The 18,264-nt window shown below is 40.8% G+C and overlaps 1 protein-coding gene across 1 annotated transcript in view; it reads left to right on the forward strand.

Annotated features, from left to right (window-relative positions):
- Positions 1–1,107: 1,107 nt before the first annotated feature.
- LOC146489723 (uncharacterized) overlaps positions 1,108–18,264 on the forward strand; it is a gene marked incomplete at its 3' end in the record, with an annotated part of 83,995 nt that continues 66,838 nt past the window's right edge. Inside the window, exons 1-6 of the mRNA XM_085104886.1 lie at positions 1,108–1,802; positions 3,814–3,942; positions 5,583–5,836; positions 6,317–6,407; positions 6,603–6,986; positions 17,521–17,940. Of these exons, the coding sequence (XP_084961012.1) occupies positions 1,703–1,802; positions 3,814–3,942; positions 5,583–5,836; positions 6,317–6,407; positions 6,603–6,986; positions 17,521–17,940 (1,378 nt within the window). The remainder of the gene's footprint in view (positions 1,803–3,813; positions 3,943–5,582; positions 5,837–6,316; positions 6,408–6,602; positions 6,987–17,520; positions 17,941–18,264) is intronic.

Raw genomic sequence — 18,264 nt, forward strand, 5'->3', positions numbered from 1 at the left:
TATGTCTACTTAAATATCTTGGAACTGCCACTGATTAACAATAAGCTCAAATTCGAACAGTGTAAAACTAATTTAAACATCTTTCGGTAACTGTTTCCTTCGGGATCCGCCTTTCTCTTTTTTTAAAATTGATTTTTTTTTTCAATTTGTAGAAATATCCGGACGGAAAAAGTGCATGCAATTAAAATAATAATAATAACAATAATATTAATAATAATAATAATAATAATAATAATAATAATAATAATAATAATAATAATAATAATAATAATACAGTCGAATCTGTATATAACGGCCCTGTGTTAAGCGGTCACCCTCTATTAAGCAGCCAGTTTTCAAAGTCCCGTTTGTTCGCTCATACAAACGCTGTATTTGTTACCTGTATAAGCCGGCACTCTATAGCAGTCCTATGTTTATCTTTCTTTGTTATTTTTACCTGTATTAAGCGGCCACCCTTGAATTAAAACTAAGCCGTATGTCATTTTATGCGGTATTTTATTGTGTTTAAAATGCGATCCATTGTCACTATAAAGAAATAACATGTACAAAGCTACTGTAAGCTGATACTCGGCAACTTAGTATCGTTAATGCTTGTTAATTGTTCTATTGTTCCCTTTGCATGAAATGTTTTTGTATGATACACCATTAAAATTGACATTAGACCACGCCCAGTGAGTATTTTTAGTGATCCTGTATTAAGCAGCCACCTGTATTAAGCGGCCAGTTCCTCAAGTCCTGAGGGTGGCCGTTATATACAAGTTCGACTGTAATAATAATAATAATAATAATAATAATAATAATAATAATAATAATAATAATAATAATAATAATAATAATAATAATAAAGCAACCCTACTTTTGTATGTTGTAATTTACGCTTAAATTTAAATTTACTATGGCCCCAATTCAATGGACCGATTTTTATATGTTAAAATTCGTACTTGGTTACGAGACTCAAAGAAATAAAGTAACAGAAATTACATAAAAGATGAATAATTAGCCTCGTAGACAAGCTAGAAACTTAATATATTGAAATTAGTCTATTCACAAGCTATCTGCTACTTGTTATTGACGTATTCATTCGATGTTCTTATTATTTAACAATTATTCACCAAAGTGGAGGCGGCGAGGTAAATATCCATCACTTTCACCGACACTGAGGTGAATGATTGTTTTAGTATATACCACACAAGCTGAATAAGAAGTGGACCAAAAATTACTTTATTTTTGACAATATACCGACAAATGGTGGGAAACTTTAAAATCTCGCGCGCCGCGCGGTAAGCGATTTCTTATTGTAGAAAGTTCCGTCTCGCTTGACTTGTATTTTTTGTAATAGCCGTCTCTTTTATCGAAATATTTTCCTCTTAAGTGACCGTAGCGAAACGGGAATCCATCTTGTTTTTCTTCGGCTGCTCGGAGGTGAATAGTACTTGGCTAATCACCTCTGAGCTAGCCAATCAGCGCGCGAAAAGCACTATTCACTTGTGTGGTATATACAAATAGATATTATTGCTGACGGATTCGAATTTTAAATTAAAATAACAATCACGATTATTATTATTATTATTTTTTGGTTCTAAATCATTCGAGTGAACGACAAACCATGTTGCCGCGCTTAGGTTGCAGGTGCCATTAGAATTGTTCAGACAATTTCTTTATCCCTTGGCGATTGAAAGGACGGAAAGGGCAGCTTAATGACATGGCTTCGAGCAACAACTGGCTTATTGCCTGCACCACGCTGTTTTTCTTCTTCCCAAGGCAGTTGTCAGCAAGAAACAATTCCGGTTATCTTCCTCTGGGTGAGTTCTGTATTCTAATAACAGCATAAAGGTTGATAACAAGTACTTGCAAGTATTCCTTTCGGCAAAATGAGGAATAAAATTGTTTTAGTTCTCTTCTTTTTTTTTAATTGTCTTTGAAGATTCAGGTACTATTCCTTGATATATGAAAATTGTCAGACTTTGTGTTCTAAATGGATTATTCATCCAGGAAATATCTGCTTTAATACCTCCCAAGCATTTTTATGTAAGAAAATAATTAGTTTTCTGAGCAGGCTGCAAGATGTTAGAAGCGTAGAAGCGCTAAAATAAGGACGGACTGTGAATTGAGTGATTGTTTCAGTTCACAAAGGTTGTTCTTGCAGCCAATTTCAGGTGACCAAACCACAATATTTGAAACGTGTTCTACTTTCCAATAGCATCTTCGAGCCGTTATATTAATAAAAGCAATATTTTTGTGCGCTAACACAGCTGTCTGTTGTGATTCTTAGCTGGATTTGTACGTCTCAGAAAATCCAGCCCTAGTGAGCACCATCACCCGTTGGATTTCGGAAAATGCCAGCTGGCCTTATTTCGCACTTTAACGGCAATTTATCTGTGACTTTATTTCAATTTTTCTCCCAACCGACTGGCGAATTTCCGAAGCGGTTGAAGCCTTCCCGAACAACAACAAGCTTTATTTGCATGACTATAACAAATACAGTATCGCAAAAGCTATTCATAGCTAATTATTGATTCGTTAACTAATTCTTAAGATAACTTAAAATAAAATAAAATAAAATAAAATAAAGTAACTGAAGTCTTTGCTTATTTTAAACTTTTCATACAGTAGAAGTAATCATTCCGGAGAGAAGTTTACCTCTCAATTCGAAGCACGAGGAAACAAATGAAATTAATTGAGTGTTTATAAAATAGTCTGTTGAGTTCATTATATGCGATAGTAAAGTTTCTTTTACTAATAGTCGTGTAAATGGAAGGCTAGGTTCTATTTTAGAAAAGAACATAAACTTGGGCAATCTAATAAAAAATGAATTTCGTCTTCAATGGTTTTACGGTTGCAAACATTACACGCCCTTTCATTACGGGGTATGTTGTCGTATCTTCCTGTTTCAATCAAAAGCTTGTGGCTGCTTATTCTTAGTTTCACTAATGCTTTCCTAGAAGCGTTTTTCCTTGTGAGATCTAGGTAAGCAGAGAGGCCAAACGTTTTTTTGATTGTGTAATAAAAGCTGAGTTTTTGTGAGTGTTGAAGGGTTTGGTGCCAATAAGAGATATATTTCTTTTTCATAAGACCTATATATTGTTTGATGTTATTTTCATTCAATGTGTAATAATTAACGTTGGGGAAATTAGAACAGATGCTCACAGAGCTGAACAGTTGGGTGCCCATTTTATTTGCAGGAGAATAACAAAAACACTTCCTACCTAAACTTGTTTCAGTAGCAGTTCTTTCAATATTATAACACAAAAGCATATCAAGAACAAAAGGAACTGCCTGCATACTGGCAGCCATTTCAAATGATTAAACGGGCATTATGGAATGACATTATTCAAGTTACAACCACTCTAGCTTCACATCGCCATTAGAAGAAAACTCACACGGTTGCATTGTTTGCGTCAAGTAATTTAACTGTGAGAATTTTTGGAAGCCAAATTTATTGTTTGCTTTTGGAACAAACTTCCTCAAAAAAGAATTGAGATGTTTTTTGTGCGTCAATTTCGCCCTTTAATCTTGTGCGTGATGGCCCCCTTAAGCAAGGATGTGAAGGTGGTTTTTAATTGGGATTTAGCTGACCGCGGTATCTAACTGCACGTGCTCTCTTGGCACAAAAAGTAACCCCTGAGGCTAAATAAATGGTGGAGAGAGGTGAGCCTGAGGCGAAAGAGAGCGGAAGCTATACGTATGTGACCGCTCCAGTCATTATAGAACAAAAGCTCATTGTTTTAAATGAAAGCGCCTTCGTAAATAGCTGAGTTTATATATGCTTTTAAACTGATAGTTTTGTTCTGTTATGCTTTTTCCTCGGTTTAGACTGTGATTTCGACGATTCGACTTTTTGTAGCTGGGAAAATGACAACACAGGAAGAGCAATGTTTAATTGGAGTATAAACTCAGGGAGCACTCCCAGTAGGAGGACAGGACCTCAAGCTGACGTCTCAGGTAGCTAGACGCCTATTTATTTTACTTATGAATATAATTATAGACCAATAGCCAATGGAAGTACGAGTGGGACAGCTGTTTAAGATCCTTTGCGGAGTAGGAAAATAAAAAGCAATAATAAAAAAATAATAATAAAATTCGCAAGTTTTACTTTCACTTTATCAAAAGTGAAACATAGGACAAGAACACCTTTGTAAAGGCAGTCAACTAAAGAGCCAATTATCGTGTTGAATGTTTCTTTCTTGAGATGCTTTGACGTCTCTCAATAACAACAGTTATGTCACCGTCAGGCAAATCCATAAATTTTGCATAGGTTAGGCTAATATTCAATGCACAAACACTGCAAATAAATTTTCGCGTTGTCGACGGACGCCAGGGTTATGCGAAATTATATATTCGTTTTCAATTTAAAATGGTAAACGGCGGACGGCAAACTTCATCTAAGAATTTGCGGTAAAACGCGATCTCCGCCGTTCACATTAAACGTAAACATAAAACTCTTAATCTCTGTAAGGACGAGTTACACCAGTCTCGCTGGCAGTGTGTAACCAAATCGGCTGTAGAGCGATAGCAAACGCTCCGGGAAGTCGACTGGTTGAGTGCTTTGAAATTTTCGGGAAGCGCTTATCCTTTAGTCACGAGCTCGCAAAGGACAGCAGGGCCTTAATTAGTTATTGGATCGGGGAGAGTGAAAATCCTTAGCCTACCCTATGATCCGGCTTTTAAGATAGAAGAAACCGGCGTATACCCAGCAGGCGAACTTTTATTATGCATATCATTTATGCATATATGTCTAGCTAGGTCGCGTAGATTCGATTTTTTTCATTTGATTCAGATCAGATCCTTTAATATCGCCTTGTCACTTTTATTAAGGTTAACTTTTTTTTTCTTTTCGAGAAGCCACACTTACATTTAAGATCCGAGGAGGGGCTGGGGGGAGACGAATTCTGGCCTCGGTGACTTGAACCTGAATAACTTTTTTAATATTTGCCCAAACGCCATGAAACTTCACGACTTTTCAGAAATTTACCTGAAAAAAAAATGCTTTGACGTTTTCAGTTTCATCACCATGAAAATCACCAAACGTTTAAGTCTCTTAAAGGTACACTATCGACTAAAAATCATGAGCTTACAAGGCCTCTGCACCTGGTCGGAAAATGCCGAGAACAACTTGGTCCCATTCGTTGCGAAAGACGAGCACTCGGAAAGATTTTTTTCTCCTCGGTATACGTAATGTTTCATTTACTATTAAATTGTTTTCGCTTAAATATAGATCTGTATGTCCAAGCTCCAATTAAGGTAGACCGTTGTACGATCCTTATTCAGTAAAGTAAGAATCACAGCTGTGTACGGTAGCCTTGCCTTTGGCAGAGGTTTTTTGCTTGTTTTAGAGAAAATCTTGTCAGCTCTCTCCTGACTCCCGTTTCAACTTGACAATCAATATACATGTACTATGCTGAAAAAAGCTCAATTTTGCGATTGCAGCTTCTTATTTCATTAAAAAACACTGCAGTCGTAAAGTGGATATCCAAACGTTTTTTCTTTTTTTCATTATAAAAGAAACCTTTCTGAAAGAAGCAGGGATATGTTGTGTAGCCACGTAAACGTTCGACTTTCCTTTTTTTTTTTTGTTACTGTAGGTAATGGGGCGTACGCATATTTGGAAGCGTCGTTACCGCGTCAACATGGCGACAACGTGAGGCTTATAAGCCCTAAATTGCAAGGAGAAAACTGTATGTCAATCATGTATCACATGTATGGGGGTTCTATTGGAAGCTTGATAATCTACATGAAGACAAACAACAATGAAACAGTTGAATGGATCAAAAGTGGCAATCATCCCGATCAATGGTTTGAGGCTGCTGTATTCTTTAATTCTTCTGCTGAGTACCAGGTGATATACTTGCTTTGATGTTTCTTAGAATGTTTCAAGTGCATTACAAAGTTAACTGAAAAGACAATAAACGATTAATGTGGTATGTACGAGAAAGACATTTGACAAGAATTATTTATCACCTAATTAAAGGACCATTCGCAGTTGCAGTTAGCCGGCGTAATTGACTGAGAGAGAGCAGAAGATGTCTTAGGCGTCTTTTAGTTTGGTTTGATCAACGTGTTCTTCGCAAATGTACATTACAATTAAAACAAGAAAGTGGCTGGCAAGAGAAGGGAATAAGGCATACATCTATATTCTATATAACTGACCCAGTAGAAAAAATTAAACCTACATACATTTTTGTCATGTATGGTTCAATACTTGTTTCAAATATGGTCCATTATAAGGAAAGCCATCTTCAAGCTCGGAGGTGGTATATAACTGAAAGATGAAAGATGACTATATATTTTGAATACGTCCTTCTTACATTTGTTTTAGATTGTCTTGGAGGGAGTGAGAGGAACTGATTGGGACAGTGATGTAGCCATCGACAACATTATATTCAACAGTGGAGCGTGTAAACAACTGGGTGAGTATAACACTTAATTAATACAGATAATAAGAAAACCTAGAGACATAATCAGTAATAGAAAAATAGATTAAACGTAGCTACTTTATTTAGTCACTACTTTATCAATTTATTTACTTGTCCTTTTATTCAGAAACAAAACCGTGACCGTTTGTTCTGTGTTTTGTTTTGTTTTGTTTTGTTTTTTTGCTTTAGTGACGCAAACGCTAATTGCTTTTGTGAAAAAAGATGCTACAGACTTTAAACTCGACCGAGTCCCATCTCACAGTGGTTGGGTTGAGCAGTTCACGATGCAAGCTCATCAAACGAAAAACAGCTCCAATGATGTGATGTATTTTGTCTACCCAAGGGACGGTCTGAGTTGTGCAAAAAGTGTAACTCGACAGCTGTCACTGGCTGACCTTAACTGCTTCCCTCGCGACTTCTTCTATGCCTCTGACAACAACCAGTCCGATTACAGAAAGGTGATTCTTATCAGCGGAGGAGGGGGGTTGTCTATTGGGATTGCCTTAGATGACTATCACACCTGTTGCGGCAGGTCGATGGAAGAGCAATTTTTCGCTAACGTGTCGTTGCCACGTGAGTACTCATAAAAAAAATAAATAAATAAATAAAAATAAATAAATAAATAAATGAATAAATAAATAAAGTGGAACCTCTTCTTACGGACACCTCTATAATACGGACACCCTTCTATTACGGACAGTTTACTTGGTCCCTGAGAGACTGAAATCCGTATAAAGCCTACCTCTCTAAAACGGTCACTTCTATAATACGGACACTTATTCCTGTCCCCTTGGTGCCCGTAATATAGAGGTTTGGATAAGACGAAATAAGATAAGATGCAATGAGATCATATAAGATATAAAGTATTCTTCTAGATATTAAATATGTGTTAAAGATAAGGTTATACTTTGAGATATCAAATCTGATACGTTTTTTGTGAGTCTGTGAACAGTTTACTAAATCATGTTACGAAATTGTGCAAAACGGTATCAGACCATTAGATGAATCGGCGGTTCAGTTCCGGATATCACACACTCAAACAGAAAACAAAGATACAAAGCGCCGACGAAACTTCACATACTTCGCTTTAAAAGGACTTGAACCCACTTAAGTATATCGTAAAATGATTTAGTAAACTCAGACTCACAGGAAACTCATCATCTTTGAGCTGGAAAAAAAAAACCCTGATCATTGACGAACTCTTCTTACTTTTACGTTTGACTGCGGTCAAACGCGGACTAACCATCAAAGCCCTGCGCTTCAACATGCGTTCAACACTTTGTTGAACCAAACTTCGGGGGCGTTTGAACAGGTAGTTCGACGTTGTTGAAAATGTCAAAATGTGGAAAGCTTGTTAAATCAAATTCAGATTGGTTTAAACTTCCATTCAACATCGATTCAACATTCCCTTTGCTCTCGAAAATGTTGAATGGTGTTGAAGCCGTTTTAACTCTCCATTCAACATTTGACCAACATTTACTCAAATATTGTTGAAAGAATGATGGTCAAATTGTTGAAACCGTTTAAACGGGCCTTTAATCTCTTAAGGGAACTGTATTTATGGCTCAGTTTTCCGCTGGGTTAAAAAAAAGCAAAACAAAAAAAATCTCCGGAAACCTTTCGTATCTAATTTTCCTTCCGTGTAATAACATACTACCAAACGTAGCCATTGTCTTTATCGTCCCGATACTTTATTGTAGGTCGCATCGTGTGTAAACACACATTTTATATCATCTAAGCCTTTTTTCAACAAAGTTTAACGGACGGGCGTGCGAGCCAAAATTGCAGTTACGTTTACTCACTAAAAGGCTATTGTTTAAACCAGTCTTCTACATTTTGTCAGTAAACGTGTGTTTTATTCATTCGTCCCGAAATTCCTGCAAGTATATGCCTTCTTCCTGAAATTATCAGAGAGATTTGTGGAAAGTATTAATGAACGTACAGCTATTCACACACACTCAAGAAATCACTACGAAGTTGGTCGAAAATGAAGCACTTTCCTAAAATAACAATACTAGAATAGCTTCATACTTACGGTTTGGAACCAAGTAAGCCTTGCATTGTCAGTCTACAATATGTGAGAGCTGACCCTGGAAAGTACCGACATTTTTAACTTTAGAGCAGGAAGAATATTTTACAAAATACTTCTCGTTGTAGGAAGAATTCGAATATGAGAGCAATTATCAACAACTGCACAAGTTAAGGACCGTTAATATCCTGTTCACTTCCATCTCAATTTTTGCCCCCGCATGGTTTTGGCCCAGACGGCCAAAACCCGAGGAGGCACATTAGGACTCCGGGCCGAGGATTTTGCGAGCTCACATCTGCAAGCTGCGCGCTGCGAGCTGCGAGCTGCGAGCTGCGAGAAAAAAAATTAAATAAATAAAAAATAAATAATAATAAGCAAATAGCTCTTACTGAGGCAGAAGTGTCGTCTGTTAAAAGCACCAGACAGTCTCCCGGAAAAGTATCGCGGAAACCTAATTGGAAGCAAACCACGGCCTACGTGGCGTTTAAAGCGAAAACCATCAGGGAAGGATGCACATTGTCTGTCATGCTTTAAAGCAATTTCCGAAGCTGAGCTTCATATCGAGGAAACAGCTCTTTGGAAACCGAGAGATAGAGACCAACCAATTTTAAAACAGAAATTTCCGATTTTGCATCAACAAAGATTGTGTTCGTCAAAAACCACTACGAAGTCAATATTTGACACCATGGAATGGTGAAGAACTGACATTGCCATGGACCGTTAAACTTTCCGATGAAGATGTCGAGCACATCCGCAAAGCAGGATTTACAATGAAACTTAAAATTAAAAAATGTCCAACAAGACAATACGAAGGAAACTACGACGTGACAGTTAACACGATGGTTCAATTTATTGTTATTTGAATGTAAAAATTTTTGAACAATGGTCTTCCTTCAATAAAATGGTCGACTATCAAAGTCATAATACCTTTGAATTCAAAGGTCCACACAACGCTTCCGTTAATCTGGCCATTTTCTTACGACGTCTATGGATATTTATGGGATCTTGTGTCTTAAGGCTGGTTTCCATATGATCGCGGATCGCGGATCGCGGATCGCAGATCGCAGATCGCAATAAGGTCTGCGATCGTCTGCGATCATATGGAAACCAGCCTTTAGATAGAACATGGTTCTATCTTCTGCGATCGTCTGCGATCGCGATCGCAGAAGTAGTTTCCATATGATCGCAGACGATCGCAGACCTTATTGCGATCTGCGATCTGCGATCCGCGATCATATGGAAACCAGCCTTTATAGGGGGCCTCGGTCGATGGTAACGGTCGGTATGTCGGTCGAGTCACGGTCGACTGACGGTCGATATCTCGGTCGATGTATCCACCGAGTATCGGTCGATTGTCGGTCGAGTAGCGGGCGAGTATCGATCGAGCATCGGCCGCTATATAGGCGATGTATCGACCGATCATTGGAACCCTTTCGGTCTAGAGATCGACCGACAGTCGGTCGCGATAGCATCGGCAGTGTGTCGGCAATATATCGGTGAACCGTCGGTCAAGTATCGGTAAAGTATCGGTCGATGCATCGGTCGACACGCGGCTTTCGGTTGCTTTCGTCTTTGCTGCGGTTGCGGTTTTCGTCCCACCGCGGTGAATTCGCGGCAATCACGTTCGGCAAAGACGAGGTTTTACCGCGTGCAAATGGTCCCATAGTTTCAAGCGGTACTGTATTTAAATGAAACAGTTCCTGGATCATTTACACCACACTCTAAACAGGACATCCTTGTTGTTCCTGCCGCATTGCATAACTCAGTTCAGCCAAATGGTTATGCAACTTCACAACCAGTCTCTCGTCCGTCAAGTGACAGACAGCTTAGATTTACGTCCTCATTGGATAACCCTATCTTTAAAACTGCTGGTGCTGTTACATCATCCGTGACATCTACAAGTACCAGTCACAAGTTCGTCAGTTGTACCCGAAGTACAACCCCGGGAATTGCAACGCACCACTGCTTACTTTTTAAGTAGGGATTCTACTCCTCTATTTGTTGATTCTGTGGTATCCAGTATTAATTCTTCACAGACATTGTATAGACAGCCTGTTAAAGAATCGTCACAAAATGTAAGATTCTGCACAACACCAGTCCAGTACAGCATTTTGACAGTGGAAAGGAAATGGTGAAGGCACTGAGACAAGTGGCTACCTCGCCAAAAGTTGAGTACCTCAATTTTTACGGAGACCCACTCAGATATGTGACCTTTATTCATAACTTCGAAACTTATTTGGAACAGGACAACCCGGACGACTCTAGGCGGCTACAACTACTGATCCAGCACAGTACGCGAAAGGCAAGAGAAGCAATTGAGAGCTGTGCAAATTTACCTGTTTCTGATGGTTATCGAGTAGCAAAGGAAACATTACGCGAGAATTTTGGAAAGCCGCAGATAATTGCAGATGCACAAACAACGAAGCTGTTACGTCTTTTAGCCTGAAGACCCGGGGGGGGGGGGGGGTATTCCCCAGAATTATTGGTGGGGGTGTGCCGCCCGGGTCTTCAAATCGCGACCCTATTTCAGACTTAAACATGCCATTTTCCACACCCGTTTTCTGACCTGATAATTATGCATCAGTGCCGAACGGAAGTTGACGCAAGGAGTAAAAGTAAGCTGGAATGACATAGTTTATCTATTTCTTTTTCTCGCTATCAGTTAGTCGTTCCAGTTACGTACTGAGAAGAAAAATGTGTTTGCAAGCTTTCGTAAATGTTCCCCGCCCCAAAAACCCGACCCGATTTCAGACCGTAATTGTCAAAATCTATACCCTATTTCAGACCAAAACGGCTCAAAAACCATACCCTTTGGGGCGGCACATACCTATATACCTTGTATAGGGGAGTACCCCCCCCCCCCCCCCCCCTCCCGGGGCCTGAAGAATGCGGATGGACCTTCCTTATTGGAATTTGGTAGACACTTGGATAATGGTAATCGAACCATGACTGGAATGGGCAATGACTATGTGGCTGACCTTAACCACATGAACAATTTGAGGGAACTTACTAAGAAGTTGCCGATGTTCCTCCGTGCAAAATGGACCGAGTACGCTGGGAAAATCATTGTATCAGATCGTAGACCTAAGTTTCAAGATTTTGTGAAGTTTATCAAAGAAAGGGTCAAGTTGGTGGACAATGAGTTTGGACACGACATGAATACTGGACCCTCTAAAGAAGCAGTTTTCAGAAGAAGTAAGGGAGATAAGAGCAGACCTCTCCCAGATTCATCAAAGTTCTTGACTGGAACTGAACCAAGACGTGGTCGTCAGATTGAACATGGGAGAGGACCAGATTTTGTAAACAGGCAAGCTCCTTGTCTGGTTTGTTCCCGAGGACACGAAATATGGAAGTGGGAGAGGTTCAGGGGTTTCACACATGAAGAGAAGAGGAAATGTGCGCAACAAGGTGGACTTTGTAACCAATGTCTTGTAAAGGGGCATATTGCTAAGGAATGTCCTAAAATGAATTTCAAATGCCAGAAGTCTGCATGTGGAGGTAATCACCACACCTTAATGCATCGTTAAACTACAGCATCTGGAGGAGAGCCTAAAACTGGAACTGGTCTTAGAGAAAATAAGGTTGATTCAGACCATGGTAATGCTGAACAACAGTCACAAGCAAGACAAGGAAATGCTTTGCCTAGTAATGTTACTGGGGCCGGCAACGATAGAGAAACCGCTGTGGCAACAACTGGGGCCGGAGAAAACCGAGTGTGTCTTGGGATCGTGCCAGTCAGTTCAAGGAAAAGGCAGTGGCAGGATGGTTGAAACATATGCCTTGCTTGACAATGGTTCGGAGGTGACACTGTGCCACGAAAGGCTAGCGAAAGAACTTAAGCTTGATGGAGATAGACTTAGTTTCACGTTGACTGGAATGACGTGCTCAGCGCAGGTGGAAAGTTGCCTTGTAGATTTGGTTGTGAAATCTACGAATGAGTCAGTTACTGTTGAATTGTCGAATGTAAGAACAGTCAATAACATGCCAATTTCTACAAGTTGCATCATGAAGACAGAAGACCTTGCCCGCTGGCCTCACCTTCGAGATATTGACATTCCAGTGATAAAAACTGGAGAAGTTATGCTGTTGATTGGACTGAAGGAGAATCCCGGCCTGTTCCTTCCACTTAAGTGTAAATCTGGTGAACGCAATGAGCCGATAGCTATCCGATACAGCTTAGGATGGACGGTGATTGGTCCAATGGAGGATCAGAAAGGAGATCGCGGCTGTTCTGTGAACTTTGTCCGCACAACGGAAAGTCAGTTGACTCAAGAGGAGTCCACCCCAACATCGAGCCGTTTGAACATTTGTGTAATGGAACTCCCCTCGACAGAGAAACTGGTTTAGTGTAAGGAAATGCAGATTTCACAAGGAAACAAGAGAAAACTGTTAGTGGAGCGCAAGGAAAAGACAGCAATAAAGCAAAACATCAAATGCATGTAAACTTCCTTCAGCCAAAGGAAGATGTTAAACATGACACTGATAACGAAATCTTGCATCGCCAACTCGAGCGGCTATGGAAAACCGATTTTGAGGACGCTGTTGTTGGAATAGACACCCTTCCATCAGTTGAAGACAACAAAGCCTTGAACAAGATGGAACAATCCCTGCAAAGAGTGGGTGACCACTTCCAAGTTGCCTTGTCATGGCGTGAAGAATCACCATATCTGCCCAACAATAAACCAATGGCAGAACAAAGGTTACAACTTCTGAAGAAGCGACTGCTTAAAGATAACGATTTGCTTACGAAGTACCGAACCACTATGCAAGAGTACATAGCTAGGGGACGCGCCCAGAGAGTGCCAAGGGAAGAGTTAGATGCAAAAGAACGACCAGTGTGGTACCTTCCACATCACCCTGTGACACACCAGCTGAAACCAGGAAAAGTCAGAGTGGTTTTTGATCGTGGTGCAAAGTACCATGAAGCCTCCCTCGATCAGCAATTGTTACGAGGCCCTGACTTAACGAATTCATTAGTAGGTGTGTTGATCAGGTTTCGCCAAGAATTTATTGCCATGGCAGCCGATATTGAGGCTATGTTTCACCAAGTTTACGTTGACCCTGAAGACCGAGATGTATTAAGATTCCTTTGGTGGACCAATGGAGACTTGAATGAGGAACCACAGGAGTACCGTATGGTGAAACACCTATTTGATGCGACCTCATCGCCAAGTTGTGCGAGCTTTTGCCTAAAGAAAACAGCATCGATTTATCAGACAGAATTCGACCCTGTAACAGTCCAAATTGTGAAGAAGAACATGTATGTTGATGATTTGATGAAATCTGTCAGTTCACCCGAGATTGCGTTAAGTCTGTCTTCACAACTACGTGAATTGCTGGCGAAAGGTGGCTTCAGGTTGACGAAGTGGCTTAGCAATGACCAGAACGTGTTAGCTGGAATACCAGAATCAGAAAGAACAAGTTCAGTTGTCAACCTGGACCTAGAAAATTTACCGACTGCATGTGCGCTTGGTTTGAGGTGGAATGTAGAAGCCGACAAGTTTGTCTGGGAGGTGTCAGCCAACGCTCAGCAACTGCTGGAAGAGAAGCCAATGATCAGAATGTGGGATCTTGTTAATTGTGAGTTCGTTGTTTGATTCACTTGGTTTCATTGCCCTCTTCATAATGAAGGCCAAGCTATTGCTACAAGAACTTTGCCGGAAAAGGCTAGGTTGGGATAGTGCCATTAATTAATGAACATGAAAGGGTTCAGTGGTTGCACTGGCTAGAAGACCCTCCAAAATTACAAGGACTTCAAATTGAACGATGGTTTAAGCCGAAAGACTTTAACGAAACAAAGAGTGTTCAGCTGCACATTTTCTCTGATGGATCACGTGTAGGGTACGGAGCAGTAGCTTACCTGTGCTTTGTTGATGTCTTCGACAGAATCCATTGTAGCTTTGCCATGGGGAAGGCTCGACTAGCCCCCATCCATGAGATCACTATTCCAAGGTTGGAATTATCTGCAGCAGTTATCTCAGTTAAGCTGAACCAAATCATTCGTGAAGAGTTGGAAATCAAGATCGATCGAGTGGGTAACTGGACTGACTCTACTACAGTGTTAAAATGTCTGAACAATGGCACTAAGCGGTTTCACACCTTTGAGTCGAATCGCCTCACCACGATTCGTAGCTTATCGTCCACCTCATACTGGAGATACGTCAACCGAGATGATAACTCAGCAGATGATGCATCCAAGGGGTTAAGGCTTGACGAGATGTTGAAGAGTAGTCGGTGGTTAAATGGTCCAGCGCGCCTTTGGAAGGAAGAAACCTCCTGGCCAGCAATGATTGAAGTGCCAACCTTGAAAGATAGTGACCCTGAAGTCAGAAAGGAAAGCAGGATCTACACCACTGCTGCTGTGCAAGATCCAATAGAAAGTTTGATACAGCATTACTCTTCGTGGTGGAAATTGAAGAGAGCATTTGCTTGGATGTTACAGTACAAGAAGTTTCTCCAGTGCAACGTTTGCAAGCCAAAAATTGATGGTGCTGTTGATAGCGCTTCTCCCCTAACAAGTGCAGAAGACATAGTTGGAAACCTATCCATAACTGAGCTGCAGAGGGCTGAAGAGGCAATTGTTCGACAAGTCAAGAAAGCGACCTTTCCAAAGGTGTTTGAGGCACTTAGCAAGCTCTCACGTGGTGCAAACGAACGGTTAATGAAGAATACAATACAGAAAGTGGGCACCTCGATCTTCAAATTGAATCCAAAGTTAAGAAATGGGTTACTGTCCGTTGGTGGGAGATTACAGAGTGCTCCTGTAAATGAAGATTTGAAATATCCTTATATCCTGCCCAGTGATCACCGCGTGACGGAGCTTATCATCCAGCACAGCCACAAGAGTGTGTGCCATAAGGGTCAGGAATCTGTCTTATCAACTCTGAGAGAAAGGTTTTGGATTGTAAAGGGACGCTCTGTATTGCGACGTGTAATGAAAAGGTGTGTTGATTGCCAAAAGAGGAAGGCACCCACTGTAGAGCAGTTCATGGCAAAGTTGCCTTAAGACAGGATTACCCCCTACAAACCTCCCTTCACATATATCGGTGTGGACTTTTTTGGCCCTATAGAAGTAAAGCAGGGAAGAAGTAGAGTCAAGAGATACGGATGCATTTTTACGTGCTTGACAGTCCGCGCCATACACATAGACGTTGCAAAAACCTTAAATACAGATTCCATGATTAATGCATTGAGAAGATTTATTTGACTCAGAGGATACCCCAAGGAAATTAGGAGCGACTGTGGAACAAACTTCACTAAAGCGGACAAGGAGTTGAAGGAAGCAATTGAAGAATGGAATCAGCAAAGGATTGATGGTTTCTGTGCTCAAAGAGGAATTCAGTGGATCTTCAATCCTCCAGGAGCGAGTCATATGGGAGGAGCATGGGAAAGAATGATCAGGTCTGTGCGCCAAATCTTGAAGGTCTTATTGAAGGAACAGGTGGTCTGTGACGAAGTGCTTGACACTGTCGGAAGCAACCAACATCCTCAACAGTAGACCTTTGACGCGAAACAGTGATGATCCTATGGATAAGGAATCCTTGACTCCAAACCATCTGTTGCAGCTGCGATCATATCACAGTTTGCCCCCAGGAATTTTCGAGAAAGAAGATTTGCACTTTCGCCGCCAATGGAGACAAGCGCAATACTTGTTAGCCTCCTTCGCAGCCGTTATTAGGGTCGTCTAATAACGGCTGCGAAGGAGACTAAATACTTGTCAAATCTCTTCTGGAAACGGTGGATTAAAGAATATCTTCCGACTCTCCATGAACGAAGGAAGTGGAATGAACCAAAGGAGAATTTTGATGTGGGTGATGTCGTTCTGTTAGCTGACGAGAACTTTCCGAGAGGTCAGTGGCCCCTTGCACGAGTCATCGAGGTCTTTCGTAGCGAGGATGGACTTGTGCGTTCTGCAAGAGTAAAGACAAGCTGCACCGTTATGACCCGCGCAAAGCGCCAAAGACAAAGGGAGGTGAAAACTGCAGTGACAACCCTCGTACGACCAATTACGAAGCTGTGTCGTCTTGAACTGTCAAGTCATTAGTTATTCAGAATCATCTGGACCTGTGATCACACTTGCAAGTAGCACCTTGATATCCTTGACGTACCTGGACGGCATTCCGAGTTGCGGTTGACGCAGACTCAAATACAAATTTGTTGACCAACGTTGGACATGGCATTTGACATTACCAATATGCCTTGAACGTATGTGGATCTACTTTGGACGTCGACTTAATTGGGTGTATTGACACTCTCACCTAGTTACATTTATCTGAGATATGGACAGTTTGTTTATATGCTGACTGTTATAAAGTAGCTTTACGTCATTTCACGTTAAATCGCAAAGGTAGCAGATAGTGTAAATGAAATAGTTTTCATAGATTTCATTAATCTCGTACCCCGATCTCAGTCGTCGGTTCGGGAATGTCGCCTGACCGTGGGAGATCTGGGTACGAGATTAAGATTTCATTTAGAGGCCGCTGTAACTCCCATTGCGTGCCTACATTTGACGTTATAATCCGGGACATTTTTCATGTGCTCAGTCTTACAACAACAAGTCGCCATGTTAGCACTGGCATAATTTGTTATTCAATTCATTTAGTTGTGGACACTTTGAATTCGAATCAGTCGGTAAGTTCTGTCGTATTCTGTGTGTATAGTTATTTCGCTCGTTAAAGGTGTAATTTCGTTCGTAGAAAACCTGCCTTATTGACTGCCTTATTGCTTAACTGGATGTTTACCCGACGTGATGACTGGAAAATTTGTGGAATTGTCGATGAATATTTGTAAATAATCGGTTGAGTTTTCGCTTTCGAATCTTACGCATATGGTCTTGGGAAGTGCGTAATAAGTATAATTCCTAATGTTGGCTGAAACATTAAGTACTTGGAACGGCATAACTGAAATAAAAGGTGCCTGACCGGCATTAAAATTATAGTTGTGGTTGTGATTATGATAATTTAAAGGCTCGATAGATGAAAAATGTATACACAAGCAGTAAATGTGCCGAACGCACAGAAGCTCTATTGTGCCAGTCAAATCTTGAGTATATAATCAACGTTTTCTTTTACTCTGTAGGACCTAATTCATGTCCTCCCGGATGGCTTGGTTTGGAAGAATCTTGTTTCCAGGTGCAAATAACCCAACAGAAAACATGGGATGTCGCACGAGTACAGTGCTATAACAAAGGAGGACGGTTGGCTGTGTTTCAAAATACCATGAGACCGCACTCAATTACTGAGTTTTTCGATAAATACATGATGGAATGGGAAACATTTTACGTGGGTGGCCATGCTGCGAATACTGGACAATGGGTTACTGTTACGAATGAACTGTTTGATTCTCATTCATCACTGTGGGGACCTGGAGAGCCTTCAGGAGATGGTTTGTGCGGTGATTTGCTTCTTGTTGAGAGTTGGAATCCGAAGTGGAGAATCAATGACGAAAACTGCCTTTATAACATAGGATTTGTCTGCGAGAAACAAAAGACTGCTGCTGGTAAGGATTTTGAAGAGCACTTTAAATGTGGTGTCCTACGGTACCGTGCAAATGTAAGTTGACAGTCCCTCGAAACTCGAACTTCGAGACTCGATCCTCAATCCTCGAAACTCGAAAGCTTCAAGTATCGAGGCTCGAGTCGAGTGCCTCGAGTTTCAACGCAGGGAGATTAGTTTTTCACACGTCCTATCTGAGGCCTCAGTTCGGTTCCTTTTTACAGGAACAAACTCTGCAGAGACAGCCAAATGTGTTTGCGTTTTTGTTGGAGCGATGTGCGCACGTGTATGCTCGAGTTGGAAAGAGTTCGTTCTTCAAGCGTTTTCT

This window comes from Pavona decussata, unplaced genomic scaffold (genome assembly GCF_977016875.1).
Source record: "Pavona decussata unplaced genomic scaffold, jaPavDecu1.1 SCAFFOLD_4, whole genome shotgun sequence".
Taxonomy (NCBI): domain Eukaryota; kingdom Metazoa; phylum Cnidaria; class Anthozoa; order Scleractinia; family Agariciidae; genus Pavona; species Pavona decussata.